This window comes from Capricornis sumatraensis, chromosome 4 (genome assembly GCF_032405125.1).
Source record: "Capricornis sumatraensis isolate serow.1 chromosome 4, serow.2, whole genome shotgun sequence".
Classification (NCBI taxonomy): domain Eukaryota; kingdom Metazoa; phylum Chordata; class Mammalia; order Artiodactyla; family Bovidae; genus Capricornis; species Capricornis sumatraensis.
Genome location: NC_091072.1, coordinates 106,603,360 through 106,630,836, shown reverse-complemented (window position 1 = coordinate 106,630,836; position 27,477 = coordinate 106,603,360). Strand labels below are relative to the sequence as shown.

The 27,477-nt window shown below is 36.0% G+C and overlaps 1 protein-coding gene across 5 annotated transcripts; it reads right to left on the bottom strand.

The window, feature by feature from the left end:
- On the bottom strand, window positions 1–26,207 carry TMPO (thymopoietin). 5 transcript variants are annotated; one of them, XM_068969939.1, is made up of 9 exons: window positions 25,814–26,207; window positions 18,554–18,680; window positions 16,291–16,449; window positions 10,992–11,089; window positions 4,811–4,930; window positions 4,614–4,709; window positions 4,081–4,191; window positions 3,027–3,115; window positions 1–2,269 (listed from the first exon to the last, which is right to left on the bottom strand). In XM_068969939.1, the coding sequence occupies exons 1-9, from the start codon at window positions 26,090–26,092 to the stop codon at window positions 1,984–1,986; spliced, it is 1,365 nt and encodes a 454-aa protein (XP_068826040.1). In that variant the 5' UTR covers window positions 26,093–26,207; the 3' UTR covers window positions 1–1,983. The 5 variants fall into 5 exon arrangements, with proteins under 5 accessions (XP_068826040.1, XP_068826041.1, XP_068826042.1 ...); XM_068969940.1 differs by lacking the exon at window positions 4,811–4,930; XM_068969941.1 differs by lacking the exons at window positions 4,614–4,709; window positions 4,811–4,930.
- Window positions 26,208–27,477: the final 1,270 nt, after the last annotated feature.

Below are 27,477 nucleotides of genomic sequence, written 5' to 3'. Positions count from 1 at the left end.
CAGTTTGTGCTATTTGAAAAAGTATTTATTGCAATGACAAAACTAGAGGTTAATTATTTTTTTATTATTTAATTATATTGTAAAGTCTACATCTACAATTTTCATCAGGAAGAAATGCTTTGCATTTACATCAAGGACACATTTATTCTAGTGGAATTAAACAGACACAGACAAAAGACCAAGTACACATTAAAAAAAAAAAAAGACTATATGTTTTACCCGGTCCTACTTTTGCTAGTTTGGACCATACCTTTTCTACTAGAAAACTGATCTCACATACTTGTTAAGTCTGATTTATCCTCCCACATTTCTGAACATTAAATGCAGCTTCTCACAATTTCTAATTATAAACAAAAGATGGGAAACATAGTTTACAAACAAAGTAAGTAAAAGTAGACTGCTATTACTGTATAGAGGCAACGCTGAATAAAACGTACTCCCTCTGTGGCTCATCTCAAAATACTTTTACTTGGAGAGGCAAGCATTTCTCACCTAGGAGTAAGTTTCCCACTGGCTTTGCAGAGACCAGACCTGAAAATGTTTCTGGTCAACTGCAAAGTGAGTGGAAAATGACTACAAAATATCTAAAAGCTAAATGTCACACAAGGGCTGATGCAAATCGAAATTGTGTGCTGATCTAAATATACATCTTCAGCTTTTTGTTTTTAAAAAGTATCTATTTCAGATGATATTTAAAAATAACTTACATTTTTAATGTGCTTTATTGTCAATGACTGTAAAGTTGAAACAAATGATTAAATCAAAATTTTTGTTTTACTTGATTCTATAGAAATATCAATTACCCACTACTTTACTGAAGTTATACATGAGGTAAGTTTTAGCTAAAAAAATAAATCAACCACAAGGATAAAATTAACCATTAAAGAGTAAACAAAAATCATAATGCCCGCCTCAATTTCAGAGTTTATAAATTTATGTGTTCACCACTGTGTATCCAAGGAAAGTGTGTAATGTAGCTTAAAAGCACATCCTTTTTGCACTTTCAAATCAAATTATGTTGGGAAATACAGGGCAAAAAACCTTGGCAAAATTTGTTTTTGGTAACAGAAGATAATTCAGTAATGAATCCAAATGGAAATTAAGACTGGTGTTTAAAATTTCTAACTTCTAAACACACACACACACACTTATTTATCTAAAAAGTATTTTGGTAATGAACTGAATTGATAGAATAAATGTCTTATAAATAAGAAGTACAAGTTTCCAATTATAGCCTTATAGCTAGCCAAACAGTCTTTAAAAACATGTACAGCTAGCTAACAGTTCTCTAAAAGACACATATGTTGCACTGATAGACTCCTGCTAAAATCAACGTCATTTAAATGGGTCTTACTGAAGTAGGACGTTCATGATACTAGTTATCTTTTAAAAAGTGAGTACAATAGGGTACAACAAAAACATTACTATTAAGAAAGGTTACAGAAGAGATTATCCCAGTACTTTCCCCCATAAACACCATCAAACTTTGTTGCAGTTACAAAAAGTAGAATCCCAAGTTACTTTTTCTCTTACTGAATCTCACATTTACCCTACCTCTAGTTTTTAATACAGTAGAGAGTAGTTCTTAAAATCTTTTCTGTAAGAATTCAAAGTATTTAAACGTGTAGCTTCACATTATACTGCCATGTTTTGCCCTTCTTGTTTCCCAAATACACAAAAACAATATACATTTTTCTCAAAAAAGAAATAAAGATGTCCACATTAAAAAAATAAAGCCTACAAAAAAGTTCCAGAGCTAAAAAAGGTTATTCATATGGCACGAAGTGATCTCCTACTAGTCCAAAGTTCCAAAACATTAAATGAAGTCCATTTATATATCTTGCTTGCTTTCAATGGAATACTACATTTATTGAGGTGAAATCACATTTTTTTTGTTCTTGAGTCAACAAGTGTACACAAATGTTTTTTTAATACAGTTATTAAAAATAGGAGACCAAGTTGAATGTGCCAAAGACATATCATTCAGTTGACTTTTTTAGAGTCATTGGATAAAAACTTATAGAATGGATTTCCTTGGTTGGTTTCCATAGCTTGATAGACCAGAAACAAAAAACCGGCCACAACAACAAAGAGCAAAATTTTTACCCACATGGGAATGGAGCGTCCCTTTTTTGTCTTTTCTGACTTGACATCTGCCAAGGGAACATACTTAGGAATATATTTAGATGAATAAGATTCCTCCATCCTGAAATCACTGAGTTCTAATGGCCGGCCAGCAGCCCCTTTGATTGGTCTGCGGCAACTAGCACTGTTGGGAGTGAAAGGAGGAAGAGAAAAATAAATATTAGATAAAGTTATGACCTAAATAATATAAAATGTCATTATCATTCCTAACTTCAAACACATTCTTTGAGGTAATAGTAAAAAACTGTCATCAGTCAACCTATTTAAAACTTCTATACATTTTTCATTTAGATTCATGTTTTATTAGAAAATAAGTATTCAGAGTATTATAAATAGTCACTAAATTTGCCTTTTTAAAGGTTTTTCAGAGCTAATACATTTACGAGATTAAGAGGAAAAAAAAAGATAGTTTGGTTGTGATTCCCCTGTGAGGAAATAATTCAACAGTTATCTAAAAGCAGTCTTTTCAATTAGTAAAGAGAAACACTCAGGAATAAAACTGATTTCCTTCTTGTTTGCTTTCAGTTTAGATTTAAAAATAAGAATTAAATAATAGGTAAACTGATTTACTGAGAACCCTTCAGCTTAACAAATTTAATTTTGGAATTGACTCAACTTTCAAGAATATGAACTAGTTAGTGCTTAGAAGAATTAAAGAGCTCCCAGAAAGAACATTTTACTTCTGAGAACAGAGGCACAATAATTTTGTGAAGAATTAAAATTTCCAATTATATATGAATATATAAAATAATTATGTTGTATACCCTAAATTTATACAATTTTAATGTGTCAAATATACTTCAATAAAGGTGGGAACAAATAAATAAATAACAATGCCCTAATAGAATACGTTATATACTTGTTTCAGTGTATGTGAATACCTAATTCCTGTTGGTGTAGCTGCTTCAAAGGGAAACATTTCCTTAAGAATATCCCTTTCTACTCTTCTTTCCTCTGTTTTTTCTCCCACCTATTAAGAAACAAACAACCACAAGTTAAAATTTAATGTAAATGCACAATGACTACAACATAATTTTAAACAGAAGTTACAGAGAACAGAATGCACTTAAATCTATCCAACTTTTACAACTGCCATTTTAAAATTCATTATTGCTTAATTATCCATGCATTTCCAAAGCTCTTCAAATTTCCTCAATGTGAAGATATGTTTATGTTGTAATAGGGATCACACATTCAAAAACAAAAAAATAAAATTCAATAGCTAATATGGCAGTGTTAAGTTCCCTCTGATGCTTTTCATTAGCATTAAAAGTATATTGTTTCTTCCTGTTAATTTTGTAATAAAACAAATGATCAAATATAGATTATATAAAATTAAGATAGATCTTTTAACAAATTTTAGTATATGCTTTTAACTACAGTCAATCCAGTCTTCCTAACTTAAGAAACAAAATGATTTTTTAAACAACCCAGTGGCTTTGCTAAATTACCGTTATGCCCAGATCAAAACAACCTTTGATGAAGAATCATTAAAATTATATCATGCAGTTAGTACTTTAAAGCTTAATTTTATAAGAGTTAATTCAAGTATTATACAAAGGCACTGTAAAGTCCCATTACCTGACCTTTCAAGGAAAGATAGTATAGCTTCCCCCATAGCCCAATTAACACCTTCAACTCAGATCCATTTTAAGAGGACATATTAGAAGCAGCACATAAATAACCACTCCCTTGAAAAATGGAACTTAAAGAGGCACATAGTAGCAAGAGGATAGTATTAGCATGTCATACTATATTAGTTACTTTTCACTGTCACTAATAAAGTATGCCTTCAAGATAATATATGCACATATACAGACACACACACCCCACCCAATTAAGAAAGCGCCACTCCCTCCCACTCCAAACAACAAATATAAATATTTCTTTATTAAAAGATCAATGATAGCATCGATCTAAATTTTATTCATTTACTTCAGCTCTTGTCAATGGTTTCTTTGGTGTTCTTCTGGGTATGTCTGAGAATTCAGTGATTGGCAGAATAGGAGCTGCATGCTTGAAATTTCCAGTCACCCTATTGACAACCTGCCAAGATTCAAATTATTCAGACTCAGAATTATCCAAACAAAACAAAGACAACGTTAAAAGAAAAAAAAAGATAGTTGATTTCTATAATATTTGAAACTTTCCCTTAGTAAAAATTTAGGCATAAAAACCTAAAATAACTATTCAGTGTTTCATATGTGAAGGAAGCCTTATCATTCTTTAAACATGTTAGCAAAAAAGTATCCTTATAACACTTAAGGATTCTTGAACAATGAACTATATACATATTTAAGTGGCTATATTGAAAAATTCTAAAATTCAGAATTTATATGGGGGAAATTAATTTAAAATAGGCTTAAAAACATTTAAGTTTGAAGTTTGTCAAAATTTACCACCTCCCCAATTCTAATTAAAGGGTAATTTACAAAAAATACCACTTGTATATTATGAAACATATTTACTAAGGTTTCGTTGCTTGAAGCCATTATAGTTTCAGCTATGGGAGTACTCTCTGAAATTATTGCACCATCTATACGAAAATGTTCTGAAGTTTCCACCTGTTAGTTTGAAAACAAAATAAAAAAACAATAAATATAAAATAACCACTAAGACCCTACCAATCTGAAAACCCAATTCTAGGCAGTAAGCCTTGCATCACCCTTTTCCTCGGAGTTCTTCTTGACCCTCTTGTAGATTCCCTAGTTAATGCCTGCAGAGGTCCGCCTTTTGAAGATCCACTTGTCCATTCAGTCTCAGTTACTCCAGCTTGAGAATAGCTCTATTCAAGCATCGACACATTAAAAAGTCATATTCTAACATCAAAACCTTAATAATGATGGCCATATTAGCCCACTAAGAATCCATTAAGTTTCTAAATGCCAGCATTTGAAAATAACGCTCTGCCTTCCAAGTATCACTAAATGTAATGACTGAACAGATATGCAGGCACCAGAAAACACTGAAAATATGGTAGAGTCCAACTAAAGGAGCTCACACATTATAATAAAAGTGAGGGTGGGGGAACACATCAATTTATCACTGGCTCCTTTTGTGATGTGTTGTTCGCTATATGGCTCCAGTATCATAGCTGCATCTCTGGCTGTCTAAACAAAAAGCAGGCTGATCACGACTTGTAAGAAAGTCATTTATTATATATAAGAAGCTAATTTCCTTTTAAAAACAAAACATACATTTCATAATTGTTAGAACAGATTAAACATTAGTCTTATTGTGTGGTTAGGACTATTTAAATAGAATCACGTGAAAAGCACTAGATTAGTGCCTCTACTTGAAGTTTTTGTTAAAATGTAGAGTCTGATTTGGTAGCTCTGGAGTAAGGTTTGAGAGTCTACATTCCAAGTATCATCTTATTCAACTTTGAAACCTCTATTACCAGAGGATTCTTTTAAATTCTTTTAACTAGGGGACGCCCATAAATGATTAGTTATACTAGAATATGCCTAAATTGTCACTTCTGCTTTTAAGCTAATATTTTATATAGATAACTGATGTTTTTATATCCAAGTTAGTGTCTACTGATTTTAAAGACAGAAATAACTCTTATCTTAGGACAAGAATAGTCATCCAGTAAGTAAGTTCATTTGGCTGGAAGCATTACTACCAAAACACCACAAGGTACACACTTTGTCTCACACACCTGGTTTTGTATTTATCTCTATTTGGAACTGACTTTATAAGCTTTTCCCCTTTGACTCATAATCTGAACCTTTGGGTTTCTTTTCCTACTACCAATAGGAAAAATCTGCTGAATGTAAACAATGTCAGTCAAAAGACAAATCTGTAAACAAATTACACATATATAATGTGTGTGCATGTGCTTTGTTGCTCAGTCATGTCTGACTTTATGACCCCACGGACTGTATCCTGTCAGGCTCCTCTGTCCATAGATGCTTCTTAATAGTTAAAATTTCTGGTTATCTGAGTAGCATGGAACACCAGTTTTAATCTGAGGTTCTCAATCCTGGTGGCACAGTATCATCTAGGAAGCTTTTAAAAAACACCAAATGCCCCAACCCCACCTTTGACCAATTAAGTCAGAATCGCTTCTAGACTGGCCTGGGCTTAACAAAATTTTGTAGCTCCAAAGGGATTCTAATCTGTAGCCAGGGTTGAGAATAACTGGTTTAAGACAATGTAACTGACTTATTATGCATTTCAAAGTCAAGTATTTTTTTTCAAACTAATTCCAACACTGCTACTGCTTTAATAATCAATTAATTGCTCAAGGCCAATAAAAATAATAAGAGTACTTTAAAAAGACCAAATATTTTACCAATAACCATGAAGGTAAATGAGTGAAGAATCATCCTTTTCCCTTAAAACTGGTTATTTACCAAATTCCAGGACTTTCCATTTGTTTTATTCCGAATAAATAACTGAGATAATCTCATCAAAATTTTACCAAACATCTACTGAAACTATTACAGTTTATACAAAAAAAAGTTTACATTTAAAAAATTAGTTATCTTTGACAGTAAAGGCCAAGTTCCATTTAAAGATTTATAAATTTTCTTTCCTGGAAGAAAACACAAGAAACTTATTGGCTGCCTATGGGAATAGCTGGCAACAGGGTAAGGAAGGACATTCTTCACTATAAATTATTTATGCTTTCTCTGGATCAGGTTTATTAAGTTCTCTGCTTGAGGACTGTAAACCAATTTTTATTAGTTCTTGACTATCACTATCTAATTTATTTAGAATTAATCATCTTCACAGAACACTATCTTTCACAGTGAAAGTTAGTTTTCTGTGAAGATGATTAATTCTAAAAAAAGAAAATTTTTTTCTACCAGAATCCACTATGAAACAAGTGACTTTCAGAAGTATAAATAAAAACAAATTACATTCAGTATTATAACTACTTCAAGTAAGATGGACCAAATAATTACTGACTGAAGAAACTCATTGTTATGTAAAATTAGTAGTTAATGTGACTGCTATATGCTCTGTGGTCAAGATAAGAATTGTAATGTCATCTATGTACAGCAAGATATTCTATAGAAAGTGGTCAATTTATCATGGAGACAACAGGAGGAAGAAACAAACAAACAAAAAATCTATCAGGTAAAAAGTTATTCAGAAGACATTAGGTAGTTGAGGCACATGAGAATGCAGGAACTAGGTTATTAAGGGAGGCTATATAAATCCCACTCAGTAAAAATACAAGCTCTAAACAAATTTATAACTAGTTTATAAAAAAGATAATCAGGATAATTAAAATCCACCTTACTAAGAACTACTGATTTAGGTAAAACATGACCAATATGGTTACTCATATTAACATCAAAAAACAAAGCAAAAATGGCACCATATTCCTCCAGGAAGGAAAGATACTCTCACACAGTACTTGTGGGAATTGAAAATGCTTCAACTTTTACACAGGGGAATTTGCTAGCATCTAGAAAAACTGCCCAGTAATTTCACTTCTAGATTTCATAAACTGACTAAAACATGTTCGTTGGTTCACCTTCGCATTATTCAGAATACCACATAACTGAAAACAATCCAAATATCCACCAAAAGGAAAGCTGGTGGTTGAATAAATTACAGAAAATCAATAAAACGCAACACCATGCAGTGGTACAAAGCAATGAAGAGGATGGCTCTACTATATCCTGTTATGAAGTGACTCCCCAGGATGTGTTCAGATTAAGAACAGAAAGACAGAAATGTGCAGTGTAGGCTGTCTTTTTTATAAGGAGGCAAGTGTATATAATAATAAAGAGATAAATGTATTATTTATCTGTATTTAAAAAAGAAACAAAAAATAACCAAAATTTAATAGAAATAGTAACCTATGAATAGAAAGAACAAAGACAGAAGCCAGATTTCTGACTCTTCTTTTGCCCAAATAAAACCACATATATTCTCAATAATTAAAAAAAAAAACCAAAGGACAAAAAAATTCTTTCAAGTGACTTTAAGCATATTTTGATTTTATATCCTTCACATAAGAAAAACTGCCCCCAATCTGAAAATGTAATTAGCAGTTTTACTATTAGTAGTAAATAGTGTTATTTAGAAACATAGTGAAAATTACATAAGAAGCTATTAAGAACCAAGATACTCAGCATAATAGAAGAGAGTCAGAAGTTTATAAGACCTAGAAAATAGCCTACATTCAAGTTTCTCAACTTGAGAAACTCATGATCTATTTTCTCTTTCTAAAAAATAAGTATTCCTAGCTCTACTCAGGCGTCCCTAGTGGCTCAGACAGTAAAGAATCTGCCTGCAATGCAGGAGACCTGGGTTCGATCTCTGGGTTGGGAAGATTTCCTAGAGAAGGGAATGGCTACCCACTCCAGTATTCTTGCCTGGAGAATTCCATGGACAGAGGAGCCTGGCAGGCAACAGTCCATGGGATCGTAAAGAGTTGGACACGACTGAGCAACTAACACTTCCACACTTTCACTAGCTCTACTCACTGAAAACGCCCATAACAATGACAACCCAGCAGGAAAGAACTCCCTGGCATCCAGGTTGTAGGTAGGTCCCAAATAATATTTTTCACTAAAAAGATTAGGAATTCTTTGGAAAAAATGACTGACTTATAAGAGGCAGGAAATATAAATGAGCCCAGGACTTCTGACTGTGCCAGAAAACAAGAAATTATCAAAGACAAATGGGGTCAATAAAAGAGAGAAACCAACTCAGTAATTCCCAGCAGCTACAGATGGCATAATTTGAACACTGAAAAAAATAATGACTGCAATTGATCATGTATCAAATAAATAAAAACCATATTAGTAAAAACATATTATTGATCACCTTTCAAAATGACTAGGGCACTTAACTTGAAAACTGGCAAATAAAAGGCATGTAAGCAGTTATCCTGGCTCTCCTACATGAATTTTATTTCTAAGTAACTAAGCAATTCACAAGGGGAAGTTCTTTATAAAGGAATTCTAGTTATATAGGTAAAAATACAAGTCACATCCCAAGTATTAGTTGTGGCTAGAGGCTACTTAATGAATAGCAGATATAACACATTTCCATCATTACAGAAAGGTCTGTTACATAGCCCCACTAAAAGTCTAACTCCCAGTCTACTGGAAATACAGGACATAAAATAATGACCCTTGAAGAAGCAACCTGCCAAATCCACAAAGTGAGAAATTCTGTAGAGAACTAATCTTGTTTCAGCACCAAATAAATGGAGGAAGGGAAAACAGTTACAGCGGAAATAGCTACAGACTTAAGACAAACTCTAAAACACCGAGTGATATGTGGAGTTTGTATGCAACCTAGTTCGAGTAATTCAATCATAAAAGAGACACTTCTGAAACTGGAGGTGATTGTATGAAGAACGTATAGAGCTTTGAACACAGATATGAAAGAATTATTTACACACACACACACACAATGCCACTATCATTCCAAATAAAAATAAAATCCAGCTATTATCTTTTAGAGATATATACTGAAATACTGACATTTTAATGTGTGAAATGAAAGGTGGTTGGAGATTCGTTTTAATACACTTCAGCAACAAACAACAAAACCAAAAAAACTAAAAAACACTGCAGGGTGCAGATGAAGATAAAACTGGTAAAATGTTAACTGTTGAGGTTCTGTGAATGGTCAATTAAACTCTTTCCTCTACTTTTCTATACAATTTAAATTTCGTATAATAAAGCCATCATCCAAATCCTGCCTGCCATCTCCTAAATGTACTTTCTCCTTTCACTATCTATCCTGTCCTTTGATTTAGATGCCTCAAATCAAACAATTACCCCTTGAACCATATTTAATACCATCCTCCCAACCTCAACCTCTTTTTAACCTGGTATTTGACAAATCAATGCATTCTTGTTAGCACTAAACCATCTTGCCTACATTAACTGGACCAAAGTTCTCCATGTCTGTCTATTTCAGTGCTCTTCACCAGATCTTCCTAGTTTCTCTTGCTTTGTTATTTCCTTATTTTCCCTGGCCATAACAGATAAAAGGACAAAATATTTATTCCAGTCTTTGTTCAATATTAAACAAAATCTTCTTTCATTCAAAGTTCTATATATTGTCCATACAGTCACTAAGCTTGTTGCTAACAAACAGATCTGATATTCAACCTAATTACATCAAACTAAGAGAAACAGGGCTTAGGAAATCAATAACACTTCCACTGAGGATGTGTGACTTAAAAAATGACAAAGGAAGAATGAAAAAGATAAACAGTCAATGAGACAGAAAAATGATAAGGAAAAGAACTCTAGGGATAGATCAATCCTTGATTAGTCAATACTTTGTAAACTGAATTCATTTATATCTGTGCTTAATTTTCCTTTAGTTTCTACATTTTCCTTTTGGAAAACTGCACCTTACCTCCCCTATAAAATGAATTTTCATCTAGAATAAGGAAAGAAAACAGTATGGTCTTAGGACCAGACTAGCTTCAGAACTAAGGGGAAAGCCACAGAATATAAGACAAAAAGAAAAGCAAAATCAAAGACCTAGAAACAGACACAAATATGAAACCATTACCCTGCCTTTTATCATATCAGAATTCCTCAGGGGTTTCCACCTTTTAAAAATATTGGCATTTCTCTTAAAAAAGCAACATGCCTGGCTCTGAACCATGCTTAGCACAGAATCAAACACAAATGAGACATTTGCTAAACACAGCTTTTGCAGTAAACACAGGATACACTACTGACAGAACACAAAAAGTTTAGTCTTCCAGAGTTATTTAATGAATACTTTATTATTGAATGTGCTGGATTCTGGGTGTCAACTATTAACTACAGGCTGGGACACAGGCAAGTTAAGTGTTGTAGCAGATTACTTACACCTGAATACAGTGATCATAAAGCTAGAAATACCTGATTGTGCTCAACTCTTCTTTGCTTGAGTGTTACCGGAGTCTTTGCTCTGCCTTTCAGTGGTTCTCTCTTCTCAAGCTTGAGCTCTATTTTAGAGTCTGGAAATAACATTGGAGAAACTGTTACTCTCCGAAGTACACCATAAACTGTGTCATCCTAACATTACTTGGAACCCTGGTTTGTAGTTTCACTGATATGTAAAACAACTCTATTGGTATTATCTCAATAGACCCAAATTGGTTAACTGCAATATCTGTCTTTAAAAACTTTTCTCATCCTTATTTTATTCCATTTTTATGTCATCCACTCCATAATATGATCACCACTTCTTCCTATTTACTCTTTTTTTCTCCCCTGGGACTAACAGTCTGAAACAATGTAAAATTCCAGAGGCTTTTCACTGAAAACAATCTAGAAGTGAGAAAAAGACATTAAAAAATGCATAGTTACCATTTGTTTTGATACAGTGCATTATTACTATACAAAGGTTTTTAAATTAAAATTTAGAATGTGGAAGGGAAGGTGCTATAAGAATTTGAAGAATGAGAAAAACTTGTATGGTATCAAGCTGCTAACACAGTATTCTTGCCTGGAAAATCCCATGGACAGAGGAGCCTGGTAGGCTACAGTCCATGGGGTGGCAAAGAGTTGGACACTTTGTGAGTAACTTTTTTTTTTCCCAAGGAAGTATCTTGTTCACAGAAAAGTACAACCAATCATAAGTCACTTCTCCTTCTTTCCATAATAAAGTAACATTTCTTTGAAGAGAAGCTAGTGTATATATTACTAAGCATATCACCATGATGGTTATTACCATAAGAATTTAAATACATGTATCTTTTTATATGGTTCAAAATCCCATTCTCCTAGTCTTGATTTTATCACCATTTGAGGGGCTAGATTTTTCAAGAGACTGATAAAAATTTTAGGTAGCTTCCATACTTTTGCGGCCATTTATCAGTGTAACAAAATTAATGTTGTCACTTCTATTAACAAAAAAATAATTACTTTCTTATCAGAGACAGAAATGGAGTCAATTCTTAAAACAAAAACTTTGTTTCCATGAAGTATGTGCCTTGCTAACTATTTAGACTAGTACTAGTCACTCCAGTCTACTTCAAGTTTCCCCAAAATAGTGATTTTTCCTTTTTACTATGTCAGTTCAGATAGTTCCATCTTTATTTAGGATTAACGTATTAACTCCATCCCCCACTTCCTAGTAATTCTATTAATGGCTCTATTATCTACGGGACAATCCTTAACAAAGTCTTTTGTCCGTTAACTCAGAATCTTAAGAATTAGAAAGCATGAAGTAAAGAACCCAACAGTAGTTAGCAGAAATTTGGTTACACAAATTAGTCATCTGGTTACAGACTAATTTCTCTTACAAACTTAAATTTCAATAGCTGATAAAAAACATGATCCTCATGAACTATACTTCAATTAAAAAAAAAAACCCACGGTCCTCAAATAGGAAAAAAAACCTATCTGAATATTTTCAGCTATACCACTGGAATGTCAAGTGAGTTTCTATGAGGAAATGGAAAAGCTGTGTTCATCCACAAATATCTAACTTGTTGCAACTCCAAGAATAAAACACACATACAACATGTTTGTGGAGACCACACAAAACTGTTCCAATTTAACAACTTTATTGAATTTGCAAAAGCATTCTACAGTTACACATTAAAAAAAAATCACAGAGTACTTAGTAGGTACATGTATACATGTACATTTCAAAAGACAAATAACAAAATTACTCCCAGTAAGCTGCAAAGATGGACAGGTTAATCTAAGAATATAGTAATAGCTGTAAGTCCCAAGAGACTGCATTTTGCTTATACTTAATCTACTATTTTCCATAAAAATACAAAGAAATTCAATAATCAAGTGCTTCTACAATTAGACTCTCTCATCTTACAATCATAGAAATGAAAACAAAGAATATACTGCTTTATATTGACACACAGAAACTGGTATACAGTATGATTTCTTATAACTTAAAAAAAAAGCTAATAAATTTGCTTTGAAAATTTAGCTTAGATTAAGCCAAATCATCCATGAATTACTATACACCTTACGAGTGTAAGTTCCATCTTTCTTAATTCACCTGACTATAGTTTTACAGTTATGGTGAGACTGCAGTATCCCAGAATACTATTGGTCTAGAGCAGTATTTCTCAAAGTGTGGTCTACCAACTGTTTGCTACCAGTCCATGAAAAAATGAGGCATTTGCACTGGAATGTAAATCAGCACTCTGTCTTTCTCAATAAAATTTTACCTCAAAAATAAACCCTGTCATTGGTCTAGATTCAAATTCTGGTACATGCTTATCTTATCTGTGGATAAGTAACAGTTCGTAGACTGGCACTTTGAGTTGCATTGATTTGGAATATTATGAACAATACTGTAGACATCAGCAAAAACAACACAAGTGAGAAGAGAAAATATGTAGATAAGTTCTGGAAAGCAAAGAGATATTTAGTAATATTTAAACCATGAAGACTCAACTTAAAATCTAGTTAATGGAATTTTCTTAAAGAGCTATAAGAAAACCTTAAAATCTTAAAATAGGAACAACAACTATTTGAGAAAAAAAATATGATCTAGAAAAGCTTTAAATTGTTAGTCTCAGGCTTTCTATATATCCAACTTTAAAAAAAGGCAGTTATATGAAGGCAATTACCTTTAGAGTGCAATTTAACTGGTAGAAGTTTGACAGTTTGGCATAAAAGTATTTCAAATTCCTAGAAAAGCTGCCAAGTTCCCCATATTAAAGATTACATAGATGTTTTTATTATTAATTTTACTAGTGTTTATTTCCATGCTTTTTAATTACTTTGAGTACTTCTCTTCCAAATAATGTTCCACCGTTAAAGGGCGCAACAGCCAGCTTATTCTTAGAAGCTGGACTCATTTTGCAATCCTTTAGCCAGAGATGTCGGCGGCCTAAAGTGGAAGATCCCATGGTATGGGCAGCCATCTTTACCTCATCAAAGGCAGCTTCACAAAGGAATGAGGCTGCATCATATGCTCTGCTTAGCAATCCAAGTGCCTGGTGCGTGCAACTAGGATCTGAGCTAAGAATTTGTGCAGCCTGACTCACGTCTGCCTGCAGAGCCCGAACTACAAAGGCAGTGTGGGTTGCAACCTGCAATGCTGATGCTGCAGCTTCATAGGTTCTACAAAGTGCTAAGTCCAACTCTTTATCACAGGACTCAGTAGAAGCTGCTCGAATACCCGCTGGTGGAGTGGCATGAGAAATAAACTCTAGGATTTCATCATCTACTTTTGGAACTGATAATATCCGTGTTGCCTCTCTAGAAGAAACTGGATACTTGCATGCCAATGAAGGCAGCTGCCTATCAATTTGCTGCCACTCCTCTTCAATTACTTTTAAAATAGATTCATGGAAGGGGAAAGATAGTTCGGGGGCATCTATTTTATCATGCTGTGACTGCTTAGACATTTCTATGCCTAAAGTAGTGAGCGAGTGAGAAACAACAGTTTTTGCAAAAGACATCAGTTCAGATCCAGGTGAATTTTGAAATGTTACAAAGGAACCTGAATCCTTTTCCTCTACTGACTTTTCACTGAATCTCGGTAATTTTCGTGGAGGAGATGACGGTTCAGTTTCTTGAACATTAGATGGACCAATTCTCTTCCATGTATTTTCTACATTGAGAAGGGGTGTAGAGTTAGAAGTCCCTGGCAAACTACCTCCTCCACCTTGGACCAATAGAGAATTGACATAATCTCTGATTGCCCTAGCAAGTGGTGGAGAAATTACTTGTGATTGCTCAGACTCTTCTAGTGCTTTCCTTTCACTGGAGAGAACTGAATGATCTGAACCATGGGACCTCTTGGTACATACTGGCTGAATTCCACTTTTCTCTCCAAAGTAAATATTTTCTACTGTGTCTTTATAGCAAGTACTGGTGGTTTCTTTAATCAGTGAAGGAGAAGCTGCAGCAGAGACCAACATGGCAGCGAGTTCATGCTGAGGAGATGACGAAGAACTTTTCTCTAAACATCTATCATGGCTAGACTTGGAGGAAAGAAACCTCCCTCCAGAGGCTAACTTTTGGTCCCTGTCAGGCAAGGTTGTGGCAATAAGAGGTTCCCTAGGTAGGTCTCCCTTAGAAGAATGTACTTTCTTAGCTGCCTGTTGTTCTGTCCTGCCCAGAGGAGGACGGGTGGAGATTTCAGGAAAAGAAATAGCCTGAAAAAATCCACCAGAGGCAGTAGTTGGAAGTTCAGAAAAAGGAACAAAATCCCTAGTGGACTTCGCTTTCTTGTGTTCTTTCTTCTTTCCTGTAGAGGCAAAAGAGGCAGGAAGTTTAAGCATTACTTGTGTTTAATCTGATTCTACTCTTTGCCTCTTTGCTAACATAGTGGTGTTGAAGGAAAAGACTATATTTCATACTCAGAACAACCAATCTGACAGATTGCGCCCTGACAGGCAATGCTTATAGAGATATAAGCAATTTGAGTCATTAAATAGTCATGAGTTAACAAACAAGTCATATGAATTAAAAATTTCTAAGTGTCAAGTTGTCATATTTTAAAAGGTTGTTTATTTCACATACTACTTGAAAAATATTTATATACCACGGCCAATTTTCCTTAAAATAGCCCACAAAAAATATGTCAAATTTACTATAGTTGTCTTGAAATCAGATCTTCTAGCAAAAATTACAAATTTAAATGCGTATCAATAGAGAACAGAGAAAACATGCCATATGTAAATACTACTGCTATATGAGAAATAAACCAGACATATGTAATAAATCAAGAAAAGATTTTAGTAATATAACACAGAATAAAGAAAAACAAGTGGCAAGATTTAGCATGATACCACATTGATTTTTTAAAAAGTACAAAATAATACCACAGGCAGATGTATATGAAAAAGTATTTAAAAATAGGCTGCAAAAATAAGGATCAAATTAATGATAGTGTTTGCTTCTGTGGAGACGTTACTCGGAAAGGGGTAAGCGGGGAAACTGTCTCTACTTGTAACACTTTTTCCTCTTAGAAAGATGAGACTTGCAGCAAAAAAGATAAGGATACTTGGCAATTTTATGTGACAAAAATCAGACATCTGTACTTTCCTGTTTCTTAGAATTCTCAAAAAAAGTATTAAATTACTTGGAGGACTAATGATAGGAGCAAAATCTACATATATCTTGGTAATATTATTTAAAATTTTACCTCCTTCATGTTTATCATATCTGATGAATCTGAAAAATTTTTATTTTTTTGATTATATAGTTTATTAACATCACAAAATTTTACCTTCTTCATTGTCACTGTATCTGTCAGAGTCATTACTTCCATTCTGTCTTGTGTTTTCCACTGAAGAAGAAATTGTTGGCAGAGGAGTAGAAGATCTAGATTCTGTTCCTTGTTCCCTCAGTTTCAACAGCTTCTTCTCATATAGTTTCCTGGTTGTTCCTGCATTAAGGCAGAACTTGCTTTATTACTTGTATTGTCTTGATTTAAGATTCAGCTTAGACATTATCTTTAGAAACATTAAAATGTTACTTTTCGCTGTTTCTTCTAAACTTAAGTGCTTAAAGTATTTTCTAAAACAGGTTTTTTTCCTGAGATTTTAATACATAACAATGTTTTTTTCTTTTTAGTAGCATGGGATACACAATAGATTGATTTAGCTCTTAAGGACATCCTACTACTGAAGAGCCACATATGACTGAGTACCTTTGATTGAAAAGCTTTGAACTTTGTGTAATTTTTCTAGTACTATGTAGTGAGTGTTGTCACTTTAGTCGTGTCTGACTTTTTGTGACGCTATGGACTGCAGCCCACCAGACTTCTCTGTCCATGGGATTCTCCAGGCAAGAACACTGAAGTGGGTTGCCATTTCCTCCTCAGGGGTCTTCCCGACCCGGGGATAGAACCCACATCTCCTACATCTCCTGCACTGGCAGGCAGGTTCTTTACCACTAGCGCCACCGTAGTATTTGCCTTTGTAGAAAAATGTTTATAAACAGACTGTACTCTAAACTATTATGATTTAAACCCCACAATTCGAAGAGATTAATATGCCTATAAAAGGCCATTCAGTTATGGAAAAAGCCCTGTAAGTCAGATTTTTTAAAATTCAATATATTTGACACACAACACAGTAAACTTAAGATGTTAAATCATAAATATACTGCTGCAGTAAAAATAACCTTTTATGGAAAATGCGTTATAAACAGAAATTACACACCAATTAGATAGCAAAATAAAATTGATTATAAATAATTTAAACATCAGTGACAACTTAAAACCAAAAATAGTTTTACACTAATGTATGTCTTTCCCTGATTTCTATAAGAGGAATAAAATGATAAACATGTTTTCTAGAAACAATGTGCATCTCAGAATGCTATGTATAAAAGCAGTCTTAAGAGGAAGAGCTGGGGAAGGGGAAATAGAGAGCTGTACTTAATGTTTCAGTTATATAAGATAAATAAGTTCTAGAAATCTAAGTATGGCTTGGGCTATAGTTAACAATACTGTATCACATCCTTGAAATTTGCTAAGAAGGTAGATCTCTGCTCTCACCACACATACAAGAAAACCATATGAAGTGACAGATACGTTAATTAGCTTGATTACGGTGATCATTTCACAATGTACAGTAAAACAGCAAGTTGTATACCATATATGTACAACATCTGTTTGTCAATTACACCTCAATAAAGCTGGGGAAAAAAACAACTGGCATATCAACATGTAATTTAATATGCTTGATACACAATACACAGGTTCCAGCATCTCCTTTTACAATTTTAAATGAAAAATATAAAAAGTGTATTCATTGTCTGTTTCTAATTATATTAACAGGCTTACTATCATCCATTTGGAAGCAGTACATTAATTCTTATTTGCAACTACACCTATAGATAAAAACTCACAAATCTATAGAAATCAAAATTTTATATAACTTAGAAGATCAAATAGAACTTTCTCATCTTTAGTTTATTGCCAACACCCTCCAAAATTAAGGCATATCAGCCTTGCAAACTTAATGACTTAACAATAACCAAATGATGAAAATCCAGGGTATTTACTTTCAAGTTTTCTCTTTTCAGTTTGTTCTTTAGGGTATCCTTCTTGAATTACAATTAAGATAAGACTTTTTAAATCGCATTTTTAATGGTAACTAAAAGGGGGTACTATGCTGGGAACTGAATAACTTGAGTTATATTAACAAGTCTATCAGTAACTTACTGATTTGGATTAATCTGGCCAGCTATGTTACCTCAGATTTTCCTCAACTGTTACATAAGACCCATTATGTCTCACCAAGCAATATGATGTGGGCACAAAACGAAACAATCACAACAGAGTAATCTTGAGGATTATATAGTTCAGTTATCTAATTATATTTTCCCCCATCTATATTTACATTTAGGGAAACTGAAATCCTGGTCATAAAAATAATTAATGACAGACAGGCCCTTAGAACAAAAACTACCTGCTAGACAAGACGGGAAAACAATTTGGGGGACTGCTTCATAAAAAGATACTTGAAACTTAATCAGCTTACCCACAATAGGACCAGGGTTCACTCCGTATTTCACAAGCTGATCCAGAAGATCTTCATTAGAGAGCTCTGTTACATCTAGATCATCTTTATCTTCTGGTCTGGGTTTATCAGTTTTCTTTGTGGCTTTCTGTAAACAAAGTCCAGTTATCAATTTCTAATTAAAATTTCCAAATTAAGAAATTTTCATTTACTATATAACAGTGCATATAGTAAACATGCAAATTTATCTTCAGGCTAACTTATACTATAGTAGGGCTTAGCAATTTGATTAATTCAAAAGCAACTCATTATTCAAAAGTATTTTGTAAGTTCAATTATAATTATACAAACATAACAAGGCAAGCAAGTAACTCAAATTTTAGTTATTACTGTTAAAACAGTCAATTTTGGTTAACTTATCTAAGAAGAGGTGATGGTACCAAAAATTTCAAAGAGCAAGTCTGGGTCTGAACATTTTCATTCAGATATTCGTAAATTACAATTTACTACTGGCTTTTCAATAATTCTTGACAGTTTAAATCAGCAAACTTTAAGACTTTACCATAAAGATTTAATCATGTTATGCATAAAAATGATTGCTTTCAAACAAGCATACTGGAATTTAAGAAGCCCAAACGGATATTCTTTTTGTATACAGTGACTTTAGTAGCCAGTTTTTTGACACATGAAGGAAATCAGACTTTATGAATACCTATCACCTCTGTTACTACTTTGTTGCCACACAATCTACATGACCATTTCACTAAGACTAGCTGAAAAATGTGGAACAAACGCAGAGAAAAAAATTTAAAGGGTTTTTAAAATAATTTAAGGAATAGCATTATTTACTGGAAAAACTATATAAACTTCCAAGGTTAAACAGGGGAAGGAAGTGAAAGTCTGGTTACCTTTTAGGGTTGTGGCAAATAGCTTCACAAATGGCTCAGTAATCCCAGAAAGCATCAGAGTACTGAATATAAATGGTTGTTTAAATAATGGCCACAAATATCAAAGTCACTGTAGGCCTAGATTACTATTTAAGGCACAAGAGTCAATACTGCATCCTAGAAATACTTTATGCAAAATGGTGAAAATCATAGAATTGTATGGGCTGTTTACTTTCCAATGATGCAGAGAGGGAAAGAAAAGCCAGGCAAATAATGTATTAGAATTTGTTTTTCAACCAAAAAAAATGTGAAATAACTTTACATAAAGAGCATAAGTTATGACCAACCTAGACAGCATATTAAAAAGCAGAGACATTACTTTGTCAACAAAGGTCTGTCTAGCCAAGGTGGGTTTTTCTAGTAGTCATGTATGGATGTGAGAGTTGGACTATAAAGTAAAGCTGAGCGCCGAAGAATCGATGCTTTTGAACTGTGGTGTTGGAGAAGACTCTTGGGAGTCCCTTGGACTGAAAGGAGATCCAACCAGTCCATTCTAAAGGAGATCAGTCCTGGGTGTTCATTGGAAGGACTGATGTTGAAGCTGAAACTCCAATACTTTGGCCACCTCATGCGAAGAGCCGACTCATTTGAAAAGACCCTGATGCTGGGAAAGATTGAGGGCAGGAGGAGAAGGGGACGACAGAGGATGAGATGGCTGGATGGTTATCACCGACTCGATGGACATGAGTTTGGGTAAACTCCAGGAGTTGGTGATGGACAGGGAGGCCTGGTGTGCTGCGGTTCATGGGGTCGAAAAAAGTTGGACACGACTGAGCGACTGAACTGAACTGAACTGAAAGAGCATAAAAAGAACAATGTCATCAACACAAAAGAAATTGTCAACACAATTTTTTAAGTGTCAGGAAAAATTACCAAGGGTACTTTTAGGAGGCTTTAAAATTGTACTCATCTAGGATCATCAAACTAAAATCTCAAGCAACCTACACCTGGTATCAAAAGAGCTTCCTAGAGTCACTAGGAGTTCTAGATATCAAATCCTTGAATTCTTTACAAAAGGCTTTAAAAAAAACCCAAAAAGACCTAATCCTGTCACCTACTCGAATTTTCCAAATAGATTGGGAAGAAAAACTCCATTGTGTAACATAAATACTTTAGGTATAGATCATTTGTAGAAAAAAATTCCTCCAACCACAAGGATATTCAAATTCTCTTAAAATCTATGAATTTCAACGTCTGGATGCAGCCTGAGGTTTTCAAGAACTCTATCTTTGGTGCTCATCACATTCAATACTTAGTTTCTATTAGTTATCTGCACATATGCTTTACTTTTTCCAGATGATAAACTCCTTCAGTCTGGTTTGTTAGCAAAATCTCAGAACTTTTGGAAGAGTCGCCCCTATTAAAAAAAATCTTACTCCATTCTGAGTCCTAATCATGGGCCTGAGAATCTTTATTCTAATGTGTAGTTTAGATAATTTTGGATGCAGCATTTAAGAGGATAACACAAAACAGGAGTACTGTCATATTGTAACCCAAGCATCTGAAATTAAAAAGAGTGCCTGACATAGGAAAAGGTACCTGATAGATGTTTCGTTGAATGAATGAATCAAAGTGCCATCCAATGAAGGGGAAATCAGCCACTTATTTAAAAAAAATCAATTTCTTATTAAGAAAGAACAAAGCCTTAGCAAACCCAAGCAGGAAACCAGCTTCCTTACATTTTCCTGAAACAGTGAAAAACTACAGCTGTACAAAGAAATTCTGAGTAAGAGGCCAATAAACTGGCATAAGGTAAGTCAAATAGCGCAGGTGTTCGTATCACGGCACCTGAGCTTTACTTTTAATGAAAAAAAAAAAAAGTCCCAGAAAAGTAATGCCATTCTATGAAATATCAGATTTAATGAGAATATAAAAATTGGGAGCATACATATTTACCAAGTAGTGCAGTATACATGTTTATCAAACCAGCAGTTTCAACCAGGAAGAAGGAATCATTAGCTGCACCGATTTCTGCCTCCAACGAGCTTTGTTCCTTTAAGTAAGTATGTAATCTGTTTCCTTTGGTCAAAAATATCAAGTACCAATTAGGTGCCAGGCACCACTCTCTAGTTTCTTCCCAACTACCAGATGATCTCTAATTTTTTTTTTAACTTTAAAATCCAAAAGTTCTATATCACCTAATGAGCCACTCATTTAAATCTCTACCATTACCAGCAAAGATGCTGAAAAGTGAAAATGAAGTCGCTCAGTCGTGTCCAACCCTTTGCGACCCCATGGACTGCAGCCTACCACGCTCCTCTGTTCATGGGATTTTCCAGGCAAGAGTACTCGAGTGGGTTGCCATTTCCTTCTCCAGAGGATATTCCCGAGGCAGGGATCAAACCTGGGTCTCCCGCATTATAGGCAGACACTTAATCGTCTGAGCCACCCGGGAAGTATTAATATAACTTTATTACTATAAAACAGATTCTACTGAGCATTTATATACCAAATTGTGTTCTAAGTGCCTTACGTATTAACTTGAAAGAAACTGAAAGTCATTCAGTTGAGTCTGACTCTTTGTGACCCCATGGACTCTCTAGTAGTCCATGGAATTCTCCAGGCCAGAATACTGGAGTGGGTAGCCTTTCCCTTCTCCAGAGGATCTTCACAACCCAGGGATCAAACCCAGGTCTCCTGCATTGTAGGTAGATTCTTTACTGTCTGAGCCACAAGGGAAGCCCAACTTACTGAATCCTAAATATCCTACGCAATAGATACTTCCACTTTACAAGAAAGGAAACTGAAGCCCAAAGTTGTTTAGTTAACTCAAGCAATCTGCATACTAAGTTATATGGTAACACCTGAGCAGACTTTGTATACATCACTTTCACAAACTTACCTCATCCAATTCTCAATGTATTATGGTAAAACTGTACTGCTCTGGCACTAAAGGCAACAACATTCAGAAATCCCATGTTGTAACAGCTATCATGTGCTACAGTTGCTGAGTACTACATGCCTTCACAAATGCAAGCTCATGTAATCCTCAATCTAAAGAGTTATTAGATTATTCCTATTTCAGATGAAAATTGAGCATCTGATAGGCACTGTTCTTTGTCTGAGATCACCTGAATAAGGGCAGACCTGGGATTTGAATCTGTAATTCTGAATCAGAAGCCTGTACCCTTAACACCTCCCTGTAGGTGGTCCATTTATGATTTAACATTTACTATATAACATACTCCTCACTGTTCTGCTCCATGTCATTAAGTATTTGTTAAGAATTCATAATTCAACAGATTAGACCATTCAAAAATGCCATGCTCTCCTGGATCCCGTATAGCTACAATGTTTTACACCCTGGAACTGAAAGGCAGACCATCACCTCTGTAAATGTTTATTTTTGTCGAAAATATCAGTAATTCCATCACCAGAAAATACTGGTTACCATCAAGATGGATGACACAGAAAGCTTAGAAAAAAGAAAACTAAAAACAAAAACCAAATTCTGAACATGTAAACATTCTGTCCTATCACAACAAGTGAACCTGCTCATGGCAGTGGCTGAAATGAAACAACTCCTTTAATTAAACATACTCTACATAAACCCATATTAAAATAGAAGGTATACACTATGTCCTTGGCCAAATCCACATTAAAGTTTGTTTTAAAATGTTAAAAAATTCACCATTAAATTTGGCTTTCTCCTAAGTTATAAATATTCTTTTAAGAAATGTGACTCTAAGGACTTCCCCAGTGGGTCAAGGAGTTAAGACTCTGCCTTCCAATTCAGGGGGTACCAGCTGGATTCCTGGTTGGGGAATTCAGGTCTCACATGCTGCAGGGTGGGGCCAAAAATTAAAACAATACAAACAAAAAACACCTGACTCTATACTGTTATTACACATAGGGCTAAAAATGACTGGAACGTAAACACTGTATATACAAGAGGAATAATTGTATAAAAAAGGAGAATAATTTCATATACCAATTATAAATAGCATACAGTATTCTTATAAATTCAATATATGTTTTCCTATGCCTAATAAAAAAAAATCAACCAGACCCCTCAGTTAAAATAGAACTCATTTTTCACTTAATGTGCTTTAAAACAGAAAATGATGTTGCTAACCAACTACCACTGTTAACCTTCTCAAGTTGTTGATACCATTGAGTCCAACCCAGGGTACACATTTCTGAGTTTTAAATGCACAAGGTAGAGAAAACTTACAGCTATGTCTATGATACAGTTGTTCTCTATAAGGATTGAAACAGTAATTGAGATACACGTTACTGGACAAAGGTTCTTTTAAAAAGTTACTTTCTTTCACTCAGTTTATCTGCATGTGCGTGTGCTCAGCTGCTTCTGACTCTCTTCGACCTTATGGGCTGTGTAGCCTGCCTGGCAGCCTGTCCATGGGATCCTTCAGGCAAGAATACTGGAGTGGGTTGCCATTTCCTCCTCCAGAGGAATCTTCCCCACCCAGGGACAGAATCTTAGTCTCCAGTGTTTCCTGCATTGGCAGGCAGATTCTTTACCACTGAGCTTACCTGGGAAGTCTATTTATTTGCATTGTGCTGACTAATTTGGATAAAGTTGGTAATTTACTGAGCTAATCTAAGAAATTAATTACAGTGGTTGGTAGGTCTACAGGAAACAAACTCTTGTAGTTAAGAGCCCATCACAGGAACTCAACAATGTTGGATAACTGAACTGAAATTAAAAATTTTTACATTCAGGTCTTCTTATACCCCAAACACAGGTCACATTGGGACATACTCTCTTCTAAAGTTGGAGAAAAAACATCAAAACTGAGATGGTTGTTTCTGTCGACAACAAATCATCATCAGAATAAGAGGAAATAATCCTATCACACATATACAACCAAATACTTCCACAATTCAAGAATGATACATTTGTACAGAAGACCAACATAGGAGTCTATATAAGATTAAGGAAAAAAGTGCTGATTTAAATGGAAAATATTTCATTTTTCAACCAAATTTTTACTAAAATATTACTTTTGTTTTCTGAGGGGCTGGGAAAAAACAGGTAAGGGATATCCTTTATTTCAAAAATAAATTTCTTCTTATGAAATACAGTGGCTTTTTTCAAATCCACAAAAATAAGGCATCAGAAACAATAAGCTGAGATTTAATTTTATTTATCAAACCAATATTTATTTGGCACTACCATAGGCCAAATACCGATTTAAGCCATAAGATTTTCAATTTCTCTAAAGCCCAGGCTTAAGATTTAGTTAAATCTACATGTGTGTATTATACCTTTCCTTCACTTCCATATAGGTAGTCCAGAAAACACACTGGATAAGTTTTTTAAAACTAAAGTTAAAATAACTTTGAAAGAAGCAGTCCTTAATTAGTACCAACAACTCCAAACTCCACTTTTAATGTTTTACAAAGCACTATACTTTACACCAATCAGTTTTAACCATATCCTATTATGATTTGAAGTGACAACCAGGCTTATTAATACTAACAAAACAGCACATAAAAACCCACCGAACAAAACCCAAACTATTCTCAAACAAAATGCGCATTTGCTGGAGCCAATCTGAATTCGGGATTAAATATTTCAAACTGCAACACCAACAAAGCAGAATGTCACGAAATAAACATTTCTCCTAATTCCAAAGGCTCTCCTTTCTTCATGTAAATACACCAAAACAACCAACCTTCCCAAACCATTAGTACCTAGGATTTTCAAATATTTGAGCGTCTCTCATAGTCTTTCAAAGATACATTTTTAAAAGTTTGCTGAATTTAGAGTAATGCTGCCCCGCCAAAAAACAGCCCGGTGCTAGCAAGGAGTAACCCCAACAGGAAAAACACAAATCGTTCAAAAAGCCCTCCTTATGCAAAGAAACATAAAAAGGCGGGAATTTCTTTATTTAAAAATTTGGTTAGATATCAGCATGTCACAAATTGCCCTCCAGGGAGCGCTCTGAGATCCGCTCACCAGTCATTTCGGTTAATAAAGCGGGAAAACGCTCGAGCGTAACCTGTAGCCGTTTCGAGCTAACCCTTCTCAGGGCTTTTCAAAAAGGGCTGGGAAGTCCCGGTCTCAATACCCGCTCCCGACGGCCGGGGGTGCAGGGACACCGACCTGTCCGCACGCAACCCGAGGGCAAAGCTAACTTCACAGCCCACGACACACCACGGCCAAGACGCGCGCCCCGCGGCCCCAACTTCGGGGCTCTCCGCTCCGGCTCCTCCCCTCTCAGAGCCCGAGGCCAACAGGCCGAGTCGGGCGTCCGCAGACCCAGAGGCCAGCCCCCTGGGCGGGTGGGGTGCCTATCCCGCCGCCGAGACCCGAGGGGGCGCCCACCGCTCAACGCCCGCCTTTGTGGCCCCGGCCGGGCGTCCTTACCCTGCCGACGGCGGCGCGGCTGCGGCCCGCGACGGCGGCCCCGGAGCCGAGAACCGGGGTAGGTTCGCGCTCCTCGTCGCTGGAGAAGTCCGGGGGCCCCTTGCTGTTGGCGCTGGTGGCGAGCGGCGGCCGGTTGCGCGCCGTGAGGTGCTGCAGGTAGAGCTGCACATACACGTCTTTGCGCTGCTCCCCGGCCGGGAGCGTCACATTGTTGGCGACCAACTCACTCTTCAACTTCTCTTTCGTCAGGACTGAGGGGTCTTCCAGGAACTCCGGCATCTCGGCGGCGAATCCCCTTCCCCGCAGCCCTCACACCCTCCGCTCACGCCGGCGCGCTCGCTCCTCGCCCGCGGTGGGGGGCGCCGCGTTCCCGCCTCCGAGCCTCACGGCTCCCGGCCGGGACTGGCGCCTCGAAGCCCAGCGGAAACCCGCGCACACAAAGCCAAGCCAAAGGCGGACACAAAAGCCCCTGCAGGACAAGTGCGGCCCAGTGCGGCCAAGCCAGGAGTCCGCAACCAACCCCAGCCCACACACCACGGCCAGGGGAGAGGATTCTCTTCGCCCACGCCCCAAGAAGGCGCACCGCCATTGGCCTGCGGCCGGAGGAAGCGCGGCGGTGATTGGCGGGACGCCTCGCGCGGGTTCCATTAGCCGCGGCGCCCTGCGAGAGGTGGTGGAAACGCAGTTTAAAAGCCGCTCGGGCGGGAGCCCTTGAGTGTGGCCCGTTTCTCTTTCCTTTTTCCCTACCCTTAGACGGCGGTAAGGGACAAGTCGCACTGCTTTTTGTGCGCCGTTTCCTCTCCCCCTGCTGGAGAAGATGTTTTTCTCTCCGGGGTCAGTCGCCGCTAACGGGCCGAATTTCAGGGCAGCTGCGAGGACCTGGGGGCTGGGCCTGTCTCAATCCCTGGAAGAAGAGCCGCAGCCTTTCCTCCCCAAACGCTAGCCCTGAAGGGAAAGAAAAGAAGCGAGGCGTGCTCGTGGACGCTCATCTTCCTCGATTTGATTTACTAGGGGGGAGAGCGGGAGTTTAATCCCTGTCTGCTTGCGAACGCTTCTTTTGTTCCTGAAATTTAGGAAAAACCAGACCTCGACTACAGGGCACTTTAACCTGCCGTTGAATTTGTGACGAAATTGTCTTGCCAAATACTGCACTTGCCTCTTAACCTAAAGAAGGTTGGGGCATTCCTAAAGAATTTCATTTAGCTTTTTGGGCTCAACTGCATTTTTGTTGAGAGCCGTCTATGGGTTGGATCCCTCCACCCGTGAGTATCTTAAACCATAACTTAAACCTAAATGCTTAATAATGCAGCGAAATGAAATGATTTAGAAATGCCTTAATAGGCAATTTAAGATTACTGAAATAGGTGCATTCTAGATTTTAATCTTAGGGGAAGCCTAGTGATTTTATAATTAGGCCGGAAACACTAATCAGAGCCATATTAAGGATCCAAGTTAAAACCTGGTGGAGTCTCAGAAATTTGTTAAGATAAAAATGTCTTCTTGAAAACAAATACCATTGATAACAAATACATGTCTACCTTACCAATTTATATGTTTCAAGAAAAGAAAGGTGATCTTAGAATTAGGTTGTCTTAATCATTTCCCAAATTCTGACCTCCAGACTATGCTTTATAAGCTCCTCTCAAAAGAAAATTTATCTGATT